At 42.6% G+C, this 13,873-nt stretch overlaps 1 protein-coding gene across 2 annotated transcripts in view; it reads left to right on the forward strand.

Annotated features, from left to right (window-relative positions):
- Nucleotides 1-13,873, forward strand: part of SH3PXD2A (SH3 and PX domains 2A) — a gene marked incomplete at both ends in the record, with an annotated part of 250,002 nt that overhangs the window by 214,963 nt on the left and 21,166 nt on the right. For both annotated transcript variants that reach the window (XM_080621336.1, XM_080621337.1), the window contains 2 exons: nucleotides 8,663-8,776; nucleotides 13,550-13,633. In XM_080621336.1, coding sequence (XP_080477462.1) covers nucleotides 8,663-8,776; nucleotides 13,550-13,633 — 198 coding nt within the window. The remainder of the gene's footprint in view (nucleotides 1-8,662; nucleotides 8,777-13,549; nucleotides 13,634-13,873) is intronic.

Below are 13,873 nucleotides of genomic sequence, written 5' to 3' on the forward strand. Positions count from 1 at the left end.
TAGTAGCAGTCAGTATCTTCACTGCTCAGCTTTTGGGACCTACTGGAGTAAAGAAAACTTCGGAGTAAGGGAAGGAAGAAAGGAAGATACTGTCCAGTACCATGTTTTGCCCATAGAGATTTAATGTACTTTTATACTGGCTGTTAACTGTGTGTGCCGTCTAGCAACCTTACATTGCCTTGTGGTTACTAAAATCACAAAGATCCTTGAAGGATGTGTGTAAATCTATGGCTTTCCAAGAGAAACAAAATTGCAAGAGAAGGTGGAAATTCATACATAGTTCTGTGAACTTGCATAGGAAGTCCTGTTTCCAAGCAGATCTGATGAAAAAAGGAAAATCTGTATCAGCAAACAGGTATTTTCTGAGTAATAACTGAGTTGGTACTGTGGGTTGGATGGCAGGACCATGTTGGCAAGTCAGTAACCTCTTGAAAGCCATTGGGTTATGGATGGATCTAGTTTTACTCCAATTATTGTACAGTACTTGGCATTCAGAGGCTAGCAGCTGCATCCAGGCTGCTTGCACAATATAGTGTGCCCACCTAAAGATAGCTTTGTTCCTTGTCGTGATTGATGAGATATTTCCTCTGAGTAAAGCACTCCCTCTCTTCTTTTCTTTTGTTCTGGCTGTAAGCCACAAACATGTTGGGCTATGTGGAATGCAAGCTTGCATTGCACAGACAATTTCAGCATTAGGTGTTCTTGAAATCAAGTAAAGCAGGAAGGGAAAGATTATTTTAAATTTATTTTTAGAAGACATTAGAATGTTTGAGACTTGGCAAACCTTTTTTTGCAGCTTTTTGGGTGCTGACTGGCCTGTAGGACCGGCAGACTTCATTGCTTTGTAGGTCCCCTAATTTCAGTGGTATGGGGATGCTGGCCAACACCTTGTGCATGTCAGCTGAGTGTATTTTAGAGTTGGCCATGGGCAGGCTTAGCAAGTGATGCTTTCCTCTGCTTCTGTCTTGGGGACCCCAGGCTTCTAGACAGTTTAGGAGAAGCTGGTGACCTGGAGTGTGATGGGACTTGATCTGGGATTTACAGGCAATGTCCAAGACTTTTCCATAACTGATAATGTAATAGGTAGTGCATTTACTCTCTTCCTTTAAGGACATAACTTGTGTAATTTGTACTGGATTCCATGATGGCTTTGTGGATGTATGTGCCAATTCTTGAAAACGTGTTTGGCAGATTCCTTCATTCCAGCTGTGTCAATACACAAATCTGTGGTCCTTATTTTTAAAGAGGGAGGGAAAACCCCTGGGTAACAATTGGGCCCTAGCAAATAGCTTGCAGATACAGCACTTGGAGTTTGTAACTATCAGTTTGTATTATCAGAACTCAAAGATAAACTGTGTGCTTTACTTAAAACAGCTCCCTACACACATACACAAGAAGTCACAACTGTAATAAGAGATAAATATATTAAGTAATTTGCCAAATGTGTACCTCTGGAAAGCTTGTCGTTTACTAGCTTGAACACATGCAGCGATGTGGTATTTCCTAGTGTCTAATACTCTGAATATCCATCGTCTCTACTAGTGATCTAACCCATAAAGTATTAGAGCTGAGTTGTATATTATCCAGTTTTCTCTTTTCCCATGAACTTTTCCCATGTTGTGAACGCTTCTACTTTTTCCAGAAGTATAGGGAGACATGGTTCCAATCCCAGTAGAAGACTAGGGTTATATGTACTTGAATACAGAGGTCAGGGTGTGAATTTCCACGTATATACGTGTGTGTTTATGCATATAATGTGATGTGGAACCAATCCAAGCAAGCTATATGTATAAGCCAGAATCTGAGATGCACTTTGGGACTCTGTATCAAGCACTTATGTACACACCTAGTCAGCTGCTTTTGGTCAAGGAAAAGCCTGTGTGGCAGCAATAACCAGGATATTTATTAACATCTAGTGAGCCCTGTGTGCCAGCCAGCCCTGCAAACACAGGAACTGGAGTACAGCAGCAAAGAGATATGCTAACGGCACAGCTGAGAAGTCTCCATCTATGAATGCCACAAGATAACTAGTAGAGGTGAAAGAAGACAACAGACTGGAAGGATTAGGATAGCAAATCCAAAACCATATAGATTTGAAACCCCTAGTCACCTTAATAACTAGTTATTGCAGGAAAGAACTCTATTCTTCCCCCATGTGTTACAGTACCCAAACTCTGGGATTCACTTCTACTTTCCTTGAACTCAGTAACGCCCAAAGCACTGCAACAAATGTGATTCCCTGTGCTGCTGCTGAGTCCTAAGCATTTGCAGATCAGAGAAGAGCAAACCATGGTCTCAGCAGTTTGTCTTTTGTTCCAACTTTTAGCTCCATAAGGCAAAAGGCTGTTAATAGCCAAAAAATATCAACGGAGTCCCCACCTCCTGCTCTCCGTTTTCTCTCTCACCTCAGAAAGGCCCCAAGTGTTGTTTCCATCACCAAATTAAGCGAAACCTGCTGCAGCCTGAACTCTGATGAGAACACAGTTCTACTTTCAGACCTTCCCTAAGGAGGGAAAGAAAAGTATTTCCAGGGGCGCTGCATGTGTGCTTTCTGTTATCAGGGTTCCTAAGTGATGCCATTAAGATTTGTTTGCTGTTATGTTTTCATAGGTATTCTTGTAGATTTTAGTTGAACACTGGAACAAGGCACAGGAGTGTGCAATTTCTCTCCCTTCCTTTTTCAATGTGTTCTTTCTTCACTAAATAACAAAAGCATTGCTCCAGTTTATGGAGGGTAGCTTGCTGAGCCTGTAGTGTTTGTAATTCTTTCTTCAGCTTTTCATGCTATGGTAGAAAACCTGTTCCATAACTCTTATAGAAGCTCTAGTTTCCCATGCTGGGCTGCTATGAAAGCAGTTACAGGTATGATCTTCTCTCACATGAAAAAGTGAACAGCTTTGCACCATCACAGTGCTGTGGGGCACTTGAGGTATTTCATCAGCAAATTAAAAAACCTCTTGGAGTTCAGCACTAACTTGGGGTGGTGAGTTTTATTCCTGAGTTCCTAAAGCTGCACTCAGTCTCTGGAGTGCAGCCACAGTAGTTGCAAGCAGGATAGCAACCTTCACTCTTGGCTGTGAGAGCAATCAGGCATAGTCATTTGGGCTTGCAACACTTTGCAAAATGAGGCTACCATGGGAAGTGGGGTTGCGCATGCAAACCATGCTCCTAGCATGTAGCTTTAGGATGTGAACTGGCTAGAATGACCATAAAACATGGTTGAGCTAGAATCCTAGTATGTGACCCAATGTGCTTTGGGTATGGCACATAAAAGGCTGTGAACCTGTACTGTGGATCTTAATTGTGTTAAAGTAGGATGTCTGCCACAAGCATGTTTTTCTTCCTTGAGGATGTCTTTGTTTCATCCCCACTTCCATCTTTGAAATGAGACAAATGTTGCTTCATGGTTGAGTGGTGGCTGCAGTGAAGTCTGCAGTGCACACAGGCTTGGAAACGTTATGTGTTCAAAGATGAAAGCTGCCTTTAATATTTCACCAACTTGAATAATTCATCCTGAGATGACAGCCTTGGTCTGCTGTGCAGTGACTCACACGCAGACTTCTGTAGCCCAAGCTGTAGTCAGCTCCACTCTAGGAAGGTCTGTCACGTATATCTCCGTATGTAAAAGCAAGATACCTCTTCTGCGAGCCTAAGGACAAAATGCTCAGAAATCAGACACTGGCCTTCATATAAATTAAAAGTTTTCAACCCAGCACCTTTGCCAAGTGTGTTGGGCTGAAGGATCCTTTCACAGAGAGCAGAGCCAGCATGTACAGTGATAGTGTCTAACAGTATACGGACACTGTAGTGTGTTTTTAGGAAGTGGGTGTGAGAATATGCTTACTGCAGAAAATCCCTCTTGCAAAATGCTGCTTCTGGGGCCTTTATATTTCTGCTTATGCATGTTCTTTGGAGGTCTGTCCAAGCCAATTGCGACTGATTTCCTTATGTGTATCAAATGTACATGTACTGCGTGGGAAGAGCTCTAGAGGGATGGAAAAAGCAAGTGCCTTCATCTGCATAGCAATATGCTTACCTTAGCTTTTAATGAAGCAGGGCACATGTCTGAAGGAAAGTAATAAGCTGTTGTCATTTAAAGTTCTGTGTGCCAGGTCTGGAAGTGACCTGATTGCATCTAGTACTGCTTTGTAGGACGATTTAAGTTGTTGGATCAAAATAACCCTCAAGAGTTAGTTCCAAGGCAGAAGGACTTAAAAGGGAGCAGCTCCCTGAAGTCCAAAGAGCACGTGTCAAATGTACCAGACTGCTGCTTGTGTGGGATTTTTCCAAGACTCTTGAGAGGTGAAGTGTTGTTTAAGTGTTTGTTCAGAAGAATGGGTAGTCCACTCATGCAGGAAAGATTCCTGATCACTTTTACAGTGTTGCTATCTTTCTTGTTTAGTTTAGTTAAGCTCATACATTGACAGTCAAAGTCTATAGAGAAATTAATGGCTGAGAGGAGAATTAGAAACCAATGTCCAGCATGATCATGCATTTTCACTTTAAGTGATTTGTAGCTTCTTATGATTAGGTAGGCTTCAACAGGAATAGCTGGGTTTCCTGTTGGTGTGGAGAAAGGGACAATATTGAAGCGTGGATGGGTGAGGATGTGTGTAAACTTGCCTAAAAGACAGTCCTTTAACTATGCTCTAGTAGTTTCCCATGGTGCAGGTTGTGGATAACACTTGCCTTAAGTCTTTTGCTTTTTTGAAAGCCTTTTGGTGAGAGGACTATGAATACAATTAAAAGCAAGAATATGGTTTTTACAATTGTAGTATTTTAGTCATTTATTCACTCATGTGACCAATGTGTTTGGCAACCATCGTTTTGCCATGTGTATGTATATGTGAAAAGTGGAACCTTTTGTCTCTTGCTAACTGTTGTAGCTCTATACTGAAAATACCTGAGGGTTATTGGAGTCTACGTGGATTCTGAGTATAGAGGCATCTTGGCTATTGCAGCTAGGGATGCTGACAGATGCCAACCAAAGGGTCAATAAGTGTAGGAAGAAAATTGTATTTCTACCTGAAAAAAATCATATTATTGGTTTAGTATTAAGGCAGGATTTGGAGTAATGTAGCAAAGATCAAGCTGAGCTTGATCTGCACACAGTGGGTGCAATTCCTTCTGTGCCTTCTGTGAGACTCAAAGGTCCTTTGAATCCTCATCAGTGATGAGGGCTGATGAGTCTCGGTCTAGGCATCCGTGCCACATCAGCTTTAGAGTTGTGTTTTGATGCATGAGAGGTAAGGGCATCTGTAAGGGTTAACACAAGCTGTAAAGCACTGCCTAATTTTTACAGATGGTGTGAGTGCAAGAATGAACCTCAGACTGGCTTGGCAGTGCACAGAGATAACTTTACATAATTCTCTGCAGATGTTGCTGCAGAATGGTTTTAATAATGGATTGTGAAGTTGAGCTCAATTCCAGCATAGAGAGAGAACTCCAAATAAATGCAATGTTTTGTTCACTGTTTCAAAAGCAACTTCTCTAACAGCATTTCTGTGATGCTCTGGGTTGGGAAAGATGGCAGGGGAGGGGACAAGAGATTGTTTGCAGAAAGTCAGGATTATAATGGCACAAACTAAGGCCAGTCTGTCTGCAAACTGTGAACCCCTATGAACTTGGGGTTGGGGGAGGAGGAGAAAGAGTGGTGGGACCAAATGGCAGCTACCCTAGTTCTTCTAAAGAGATGGTGCAGAGCAAGTACTTCATGATCAGCTAGACAGAGTTCTGCAGTTCGCTGCTGTCATGCACAGACTGCATTGTGGAAGTTGTCTGTGCTTCAGCCAATTTCTGCTAGGAGTTTAATTCTTGCACTATATTTTAATTTTGTGGCTTTGATATGCCATCATAATTCAGGTTTTTGCCTCACAGGGAGTGAGCTACCTCTGCAATCTCTGCTCAGCCACTCTAAGACCATGAACATCATGCTTGTGAGCATCATCCGTTTTTGACTTCTCTGCTGCCAGGAGTGCTGCTGGAAGTTTTTCAGGCTTCTCAGTTTTTCAGGCTGTTTAAGTCAAACACACTTTGTGTGTGTGTGTGTGTGTGTGTGTGTGTGGACGTGCCATTCAGTGAGCTGCATTAAAGCCTTTCTTTTGTTCTTCTGAGAAGCAAGCTTGAAATGGAAGAAGAGAATTCAAAAACAGAGACTGGTTTTCTCTGAATCTGGACAGATGCTGCTGATTTTTCAGTAGCTGAGGAGTTTTCTCAGATGTACTTTACCCTTGCACATAGTTTATAAAGGGAATCTTTAGAAACAAGTGATAACTTTTATGAGCTCTTTGGAGAGGAGGAGCTTCAATCTTAGTGAAGGCTTAAAGAATCAAAGCAGCTTTAAACCTCACTTAGACTCTTACGTGCTGTGTCTGCACATTGCAATGGATTTGGTTAAGTTACTAGACTATAACCTACCTCAACTTGACTATAACCTACTGACTTCCAGCCAGTATGTCGGAACCTGTTCTAAAGATCAGTGGAGTTGAGAGGTTTTCTTGCTAAGGCTCTTTAGAAGCAGTGGGGAGATATGTATATGCATGCCTACGGGTGGTGGTGAGGGGTTGCCTTTTAGCAGGCAGCCCTGTTTAGATGGTTTGGATGGAGGCTCAGCTACACTATGGCCCCAAACACAAGACCTTAAACTCAGCTCTGAGGCCACGATGCAGCTCAGTAAGCCAAACCAGAGGAGGTGTATTGTGAAATGGGCTAGCATGTGTCACAAGTCTGGGCGATCCAGGCCTCCAAAGACGTTTTTTACCATGGTTTGAATTTGGCCTGAGCACACGTTCTTAAGTGTAGGCAAGTTCTTTTTGTGCAATAGTGTTTAATTTCTTTCTGAGGAAGAGTTTACATAAACTATTCCAGTCTGATTTATATCAGCTGAAAGCCAACTTCTCACATTTTGTGCCAAATTATAAGTGTGTGCTAAACTGTGTTTGCTGTGCATGTCGATACATTGCTAGTAAAATAAGGAACAACCATGGAGATGTGTGTTTGAAACGGTCTGGCAGATCCTGTGTGCTCACTGCTGTGGGCTTCATGGCAGGAGAATCCACCTCCTGCTGAGGGGGAATAACTAAATTTAACTTTCCAACCATGAGCCTTGTGAAGCAAAGTTTCCAGACCTCTACTGGGCCAGAAAATGGAGAGCAGTGTCTGGGTTTTGAGAGTAAATAAATAGAGCTACCTAGCAGCTGTGTGGCGGCAAGTGAGGGGTTTGTTGCTTGGGGCACATTGTCTCCCGTCCATGGGCCCCAGAGAGGAGAAGGAGAGTCTGTAACTACTGTTTTCTGGTAAAATCTTCCATGACAGGATTTGGAATGAACTTGGGTGGCTTTTAGCATGAACACTTGAGCATTGTTGGGGTATTTTTTGTCTTCAAAGAAAGTTGCATGTTGGCATAGTCCAGTGAAGCCTCCTTTCCCCTCCCCTGAGCCCAGGGCTGTGGCCTCCTGGCTGTGGCTGTCACACAACTTGGGGCTTTGCCCCACCATAAATTAACTAGGGTTTGTGCCCCATCTATTTACAGACCAAGCTGGCTTGGCCCTGCTGCAGGCTTGGGAATCTCCATTGAAATTTGTTGGGTTTATGACAGCCATCAAGGTCTGTAACCTGTTTCGAGGTGCATGTTTAGAAAAGCTATTTTTCTCAGCTCCCTTCGAGGAGGCTAGAAGACTGGGGTTGAACAATAGTTTGCATTGTCCTGACAAAGCAACCTGCATTTTGAGGGGAGACTGGGAGATTGTAGAAAACAACAGAAATGGTTTACCTGCTTGTCTTTCTATTGTCCTGTATCTTAACCCTGACCTTATCTGAATGGAGCAGAATCTAGTTATGCTCATATCTGAGGGCAGCAAGCTCTTGGATGAGTTAGTCTACATCAAAACCAGTGGAGGATTCAATAAATCAATGTAGCCAGCAAGAAAAGAGGCAAAGATAGTTATGGTTGGGATGCATTTATCCTAAAGATGGCTCAACTTTATCCACGGATGTGACCTAAACATTAATTGTGTAGAGTTGGTAAATATTGAAGAGTTTTGTAGATAGTGGTAGAAGCTTGGATGTTCAGGTGGGAAAGCAAATAGCTGGTGCTTATGGCCTGAAGTCACATTTCAGTTAGCTTTTCTCTTGTATTTCTGCTCTGCGCAGTACTTTCCAGCTTCCCAGGGAATTGAATTCAGGTCATGTTTGTTAAACAACAGCTGTGGTGAAAAGTGCTCTAGAAGCACTTCTTTTCTATCTTGTTTTGAAATATGTGCCCTTCTACTGAAATCTTGCCTATTTCTATCTTGACTTTTGTGACCTCATCTATATACATACAAAGTGTTTTGATACTGTAGATGTACCTGTCGCGAGACTTGCTTTGAGAAATTGAATTGGAGAACTCGAATCAGAGCTTTCATGGATAGACTTCAGGTTTCTTAAAATGAACTGTTTGCTGCATTGTACCCTTTTTTCACATGAGGCCTGCCTGCACATTCATTTACTGCTGTGAGAGTATCTCATAGAAATTGTATAATAGAACTAAACCCCCTCTCTAGGGGGATTAGAATACTTAAATACTCAAAGCTGCTGACTCTGCGTTACCTCTTCTGTAGCATCCTGCTATTCTTATTCCTCTTAATGTTGAATGAACAACTTTCTTTACTTCTTTTTGTAGGTTGGTGGTTTGTGAGCACAGCAGAGGAGCAGGGCTGGGTCCCTGCTACATACCTGGAATCCCAAAATGGAACCAGAGATGACTCTGACATCAACACATCCAAACTTGGGGAAGGTATGGAAAGCTTTCTGTTATCAAGGGGATACTGGTATTGCTTGCTTTCTGCTTTTTTCCCCATAGGAAAACTCCAAAAACTCTTGCTGCCACTTGTGGCTGTTCATCTAGTGAAAAAACCTCTTCTCTTATATCAGTAAAATTGTTGCAGAAGAAATTGAAGTACCATGCCTATAATCCCTTTGTGACCAGCTGAGGCTGTCAGTGTGACTAGAAGTTCAAAAGCTGAAATGGTGCTCATTTTAATGCCCTTTAAAAATCACACAAACAACTCATGTGCAAGTCCAACCACTCTGTTCTGGTAGAGGTCTCGAACTTTCATGTCTATAGAAGGAGAGAACTTGCATGGCTTGTTTGCAGAAACTATACAAGTGAAAGATTTTAACTGGAAAAAGATGCTTGATAGAGCCACAGGCCATTGAAAGAGTGAAATTTAACTTGAATGGCTGCTTCTCATTACTATTTTCTTTAATTAATCTTTGAAACTAGTTTCACTGCTGTTTGCTGTGGTCTATGATTGTGTGGAAAGGTAATTTTATTTGGTGTGGTCTCATTCTGTTAGAACTGAGATGCCATTTGTCATGTATATGCATTTAGCTGTGCTGGTTTTTGGCTAAAGATGCTAAATTCAGGTTCCAGAAATGGACTAGTACAACCTCACATGTTCCTCTGTTCCATTATGAAAGACTAACCACATCTTAATAGACTTCTCATGTAGCTAGCAACTGTGTACAAAGGACACTCTTATTATTATTTTCTCCGTTCTAATGAATCTCTTGCTAAATTTCTAGGTGCTCTTGATGTGACGCTTATGTAAAACGTATGTGAAAACTCAGCTGACCTTTCCTTACAGGCAGGAGGATTAGAGACGTGTAGGGGTGGCCATCTGTCCATTAAGATAGCACACAGGCAAAACATAACTTTGTGCAGGGCCCCAAGGGCTGACATCTGTGGCTTATTGAAATCTTTGGCTCTGTAGCTCATTTTTCCCTGCTCAAAGCTACCCATATCCTGGGTCACTTAGGGTTTAGAGACAGACTGGCTGTAGACTGGTAGGCAAGTAACCAGTCTGGTATGATGCAACATCTTAGCGGATGCAAAAGCAGTTAGTAAAGTTTCCCTGTTAGTAAAGAACAAAAGCTTACTGCTCTTTTCTGACTGTTGACCTGTCTGTTGGTTTGTAGCTTCCTCTCTTTTCCTGACTCTTAAACATGATGTATGCTCGACAGCCTTATTGCTTTCATTTCAAGCTCTCCTCTGGCTTTCATGTTGCCTTCTAGAGCATACTCTGCACAGGGCCGTTGCTACACAGCAGTCCTTCCTGGGTAATGGAAAACCCATGAGGTGTTCCTTATCTTTTTCTCTTGGTCCCCTTTAATCCATTATACTGCTCTCCTCAGCTATGGTCAGCAGTGCTACTCCTTTCCTTACTCCAAATCCAGATATGCTGAAAGCTGAGACTGTTCTTCCCTTTCTGTTCAGTTCCATCTCAGTGACAAATGTAATTGCATTACATCCACAGCTGCTTTGATGTGCCCCAACTTTTGCTTGCTTTCCTGTAACTTTGTTTTCTGTTATTAACCGCATAAGCTGATACTTCTTTTGTTCTTTGTTGTGTGTCCCTTTACTTGGGCTGCTCTTCTCCTCTACTAATAGTTACTTCATAAGAAAGGAAAGAACAACTCTGATTCACTGTCTTTAAAGGAAAGCATATAAAAGTATACATACTTACACAGAAAAATTGCTGGGAGATATGGCCTCCAATATAACTGAGGAGGAGGGCACTTTCAGTGCATTAAGTGCCCTGGCCTGTGGATTTAGAGCTCATACAAGTTTCAGAGTGACTCCTGGAGATGTTGGCTTCCTGCAGCTGTGCAGTCTATGCTCTGCTTACTTCAAAAGGGTAGAAACACTAATGCAAGGAGTTTTCTGTATCAGCCTCGTGGCCCTCTCCATTTGCAGCAGGCCTGGAACAAGTCCACAAACCAGGCAGACTCAGAGGTCTGCTCCGCTGTGGCAGCCCCTTGTAAAGATAAGGAGGTGCTGAATGCAACTTACTAATAATGCTGCCTCTACATAGCAGTAATATTTCCATGTGTGTCTGTTTGAATAGTCTGTTCCCTTAGAAAGACAAAAGTGTTTCCTCCCTGTGCTGAAGCCTGCGCAACGTCTTTTGTCAGGATGAGGGTAGACAGTCAACTGCTACCTGGGCCTGTGTTTAGACCAACACTGTCCTACAAGGCTTGGAAAACATTCAGAAAGCAATCTAAAGAAACATTTGCAGCCACAAGAGCTGTTAAAGTAAACATCTTAAAATGGTCTCTGCAAAGGTTTAGACACTTGTTGATAAATAACCTTTCTGGTGACTACCTCTAATATGATCAACTAAGTCCAAGTCTGAGGTCAAATGGCAAAATTCAGTATTGCTGAGGAGAAAAAAGCCTGACTCATAAAAAAGCATCATGATATAACAGGGCTATCACTGGGGGGTAGTCATATGTTTTGAGGAGGAGAGTGTGTGGTGGATCTGTGTGACCCACTGTGTCCGAGGGGTGCGCCTGGATGGCTGAATCCTCCAAACTCCTGGTGTGAGCAAGGAGCTGTGGGGGACTGCTCTGTGCTGACAGCTGAAGCAAATCCTACCCCTTCCACACCCCTCCTGCAAGCCTTTAAGTTCAATATCTTTCATTTCTTCCATTCTTCTGTAGAAACCTCCTAATACAGGCAGCCTTATCGTGAGCTTAGCTTTAACTTCTCTCTCTGCTATAATCTGTATGTCTAGTGAGGTGTCTTATGTTGCCTCTTGTGTAGCGTGTGTGTAACTGGCAGTCTAATGTCCTGTTGATTTGGAGAAAGCCACCAGGTTAAAGCAATTGATAAGAAAAACTCTAGCAGTAGGGAGTGAAGACAGCTCACATTCTGTGCCACCAGGGCCTTCCAAGAGGATCACTGGTTTCCAGCTAAAACCACAGTGATCTATAAGCTTGAAATCCAGCTCCTCTGAAAATTTGTTATTTTTCTATGGCGCACAAGGCATCCAAGGGGAAGTACAGAGTAACACAAACAAGACATTGGGTCTGTTCAACAACACTCACCACACCTCCAGTTCACTGGGGAAGGTTTAGGCCTTATAACACAGGAGAAAATGAGGAGAGTGAGCAGGGTGCAGAGTCTGGTCTGTAAGCCCCTGACAGATATAAAGGGCAAAAAGACAAAAGCCCCTTCTGGAGAAATAAGTTTTTTACTTGTTCAGCTAATCATTCCCTAATCAAATAATTTTTCTGTGCCTGATTGTCCACAGAACATGATCCTAGAAGACATATAAAGGGGGAGTGTCATGAGGATGGAGCCAGGCTCTTCTCAGTGGCAAACGATGATAGGACAAGGGGTAATGGGTATAAACTGGAACACAAGAGGTTCCACTTAAACTTGAGAAGAAACTTCTTCTCAGTGAGGGTGACGGAACACTGGAACAGGCTGCCCAGGGAGGTTGTGGAGTCTCCTTCTCTGGAGACATTCAAAACCCGCCTGGACACATTCCTATGTAACCTTATTTAGGTGTTCCTGCTCTGGCAGGGGGATTGGACTAGATGATCTTTTGAGGTCCCTTCCATTCTCTAACATACTGTGATACTGTGATACTGTGACAGTGGTGTCTGCTCTCATGGGTGCACATGAGCAGAATTGAGTGATTATCGATGTCAGAGTTTGCAAACAGTTTCGCAGTATCACTAGCAAAACAGTTGTGTTTGCACCTTAGTGATAGCTGAAGTGTAATACTTCACATTGCTTTGTAGCAGCACCAAGCATGCTTGCAGTAGTTGCCAAACTAGCATGGAAGCCCACAAATGGAAAAAGGGAAGTGTTTGTCTGTGTTTCTATGACAGTCCAATGGTTCCTGTATTTTTCACACCTTCACAAGAAAAAGAAGGAACTGAATGCAGTTCTATGTATGTAATCCAGGAAAAAGTGGTGTCCTCTGTGCACAGCTGCTCTCAATGCCATTTCCATAGGTGTCTTGTCTTTGTTTATAATTTAAGTATAAATTATTGTTTCAGTGTGTAACTAATTCTCAGTTCTGGCTGGTTAGCTTCTTGAGCCTGCTCAGTAATTGCAAGGTTAGGTTTTTCCTTGTATTTGTAATCAGTATATTAGAAGTTTGGATTGTGATAATTAGCTGTGGCAGTGATTGAGTCATGTTATAAACAAGGAGACATCAGACACTTTCCACCTGGCTTCTTTATCTGAGTGCTCCTGTTACAAGTGAACTCACACAAGACAGGCTGCCTTTTTTATTATTATTATTTATCCCCTAGATTTTGTTTATATTGTAATAATTTGCTTAGAGAAGGTTAGAGGCCTGTTTTGGTTTGATGTCATACGCTATAGACTGAAACCTCCAAAGATCATGCACCCTAACTAGGAGATGCAGCAGCACTGATGTTGATCCAATCTCCTTGGACAAGTAGTCTTAAGTTGTACAGCTCGTTTTGGGGTGTGTGCATGTTTTGGCTTTTTGGGGTTTTTTTACGGAAAACCATAACAAGAGTGGCAGTTTATGACAGTTCTAGGTGGTTTGTGTTGCTCAGGCTCAAGAATCTAACTTGTTCCACTATACTATATAAACTAAACCAAATTGTCTGCATGCCACCTAACTCATTCCTGTTAACAAGACCAGTGCTTGCAAATGCCATGTTTTGTTTTTATTCCTCACCTTCCCATCATTTTTTTCCTTTTTTTGTTTTTATTTTTTCATTCCATGTTCCAAACTAGTTTCTAAGCGACGCAAGGCTCACCTGAGGCGCCTGGACCGGCGATGGACGCTGGGCGGGATAGTCAACAGGCAGCAGAGTCGAGGTGAATTAATAGCTTCCTATGGCACCAGCCCCTAAGGGTGCATCAAAAGCCATGCTGCAGCTTTGGCCATGGTGTACCAGGGTCTGCATCTTCGGCACTCTGGTAGAGAGAGGCCAGAGCTCCAGAGTTCAGATGTGGATTTTGTACATGACAGCATGAGGGTATCTTGGAACCAGGGTTAGGCCCCCCAAGAGCTGGAGGCTGATAATGAAAGGTAACTCTGCAGTCTGACTCCTTGTG

The sequence above is a fragment of the Psittacula echo genome, assembly GCF_963264785.1.
Source record: "Psittacula echo genome assembly, chromosome: 6".
In the NCBI taxonomy this organism is placed as follows: Eukaryota; Metazoa; Chordata; class Aves; order Psittaciformes; family Psittacidae; genus Psittacula; species Psittacula echo.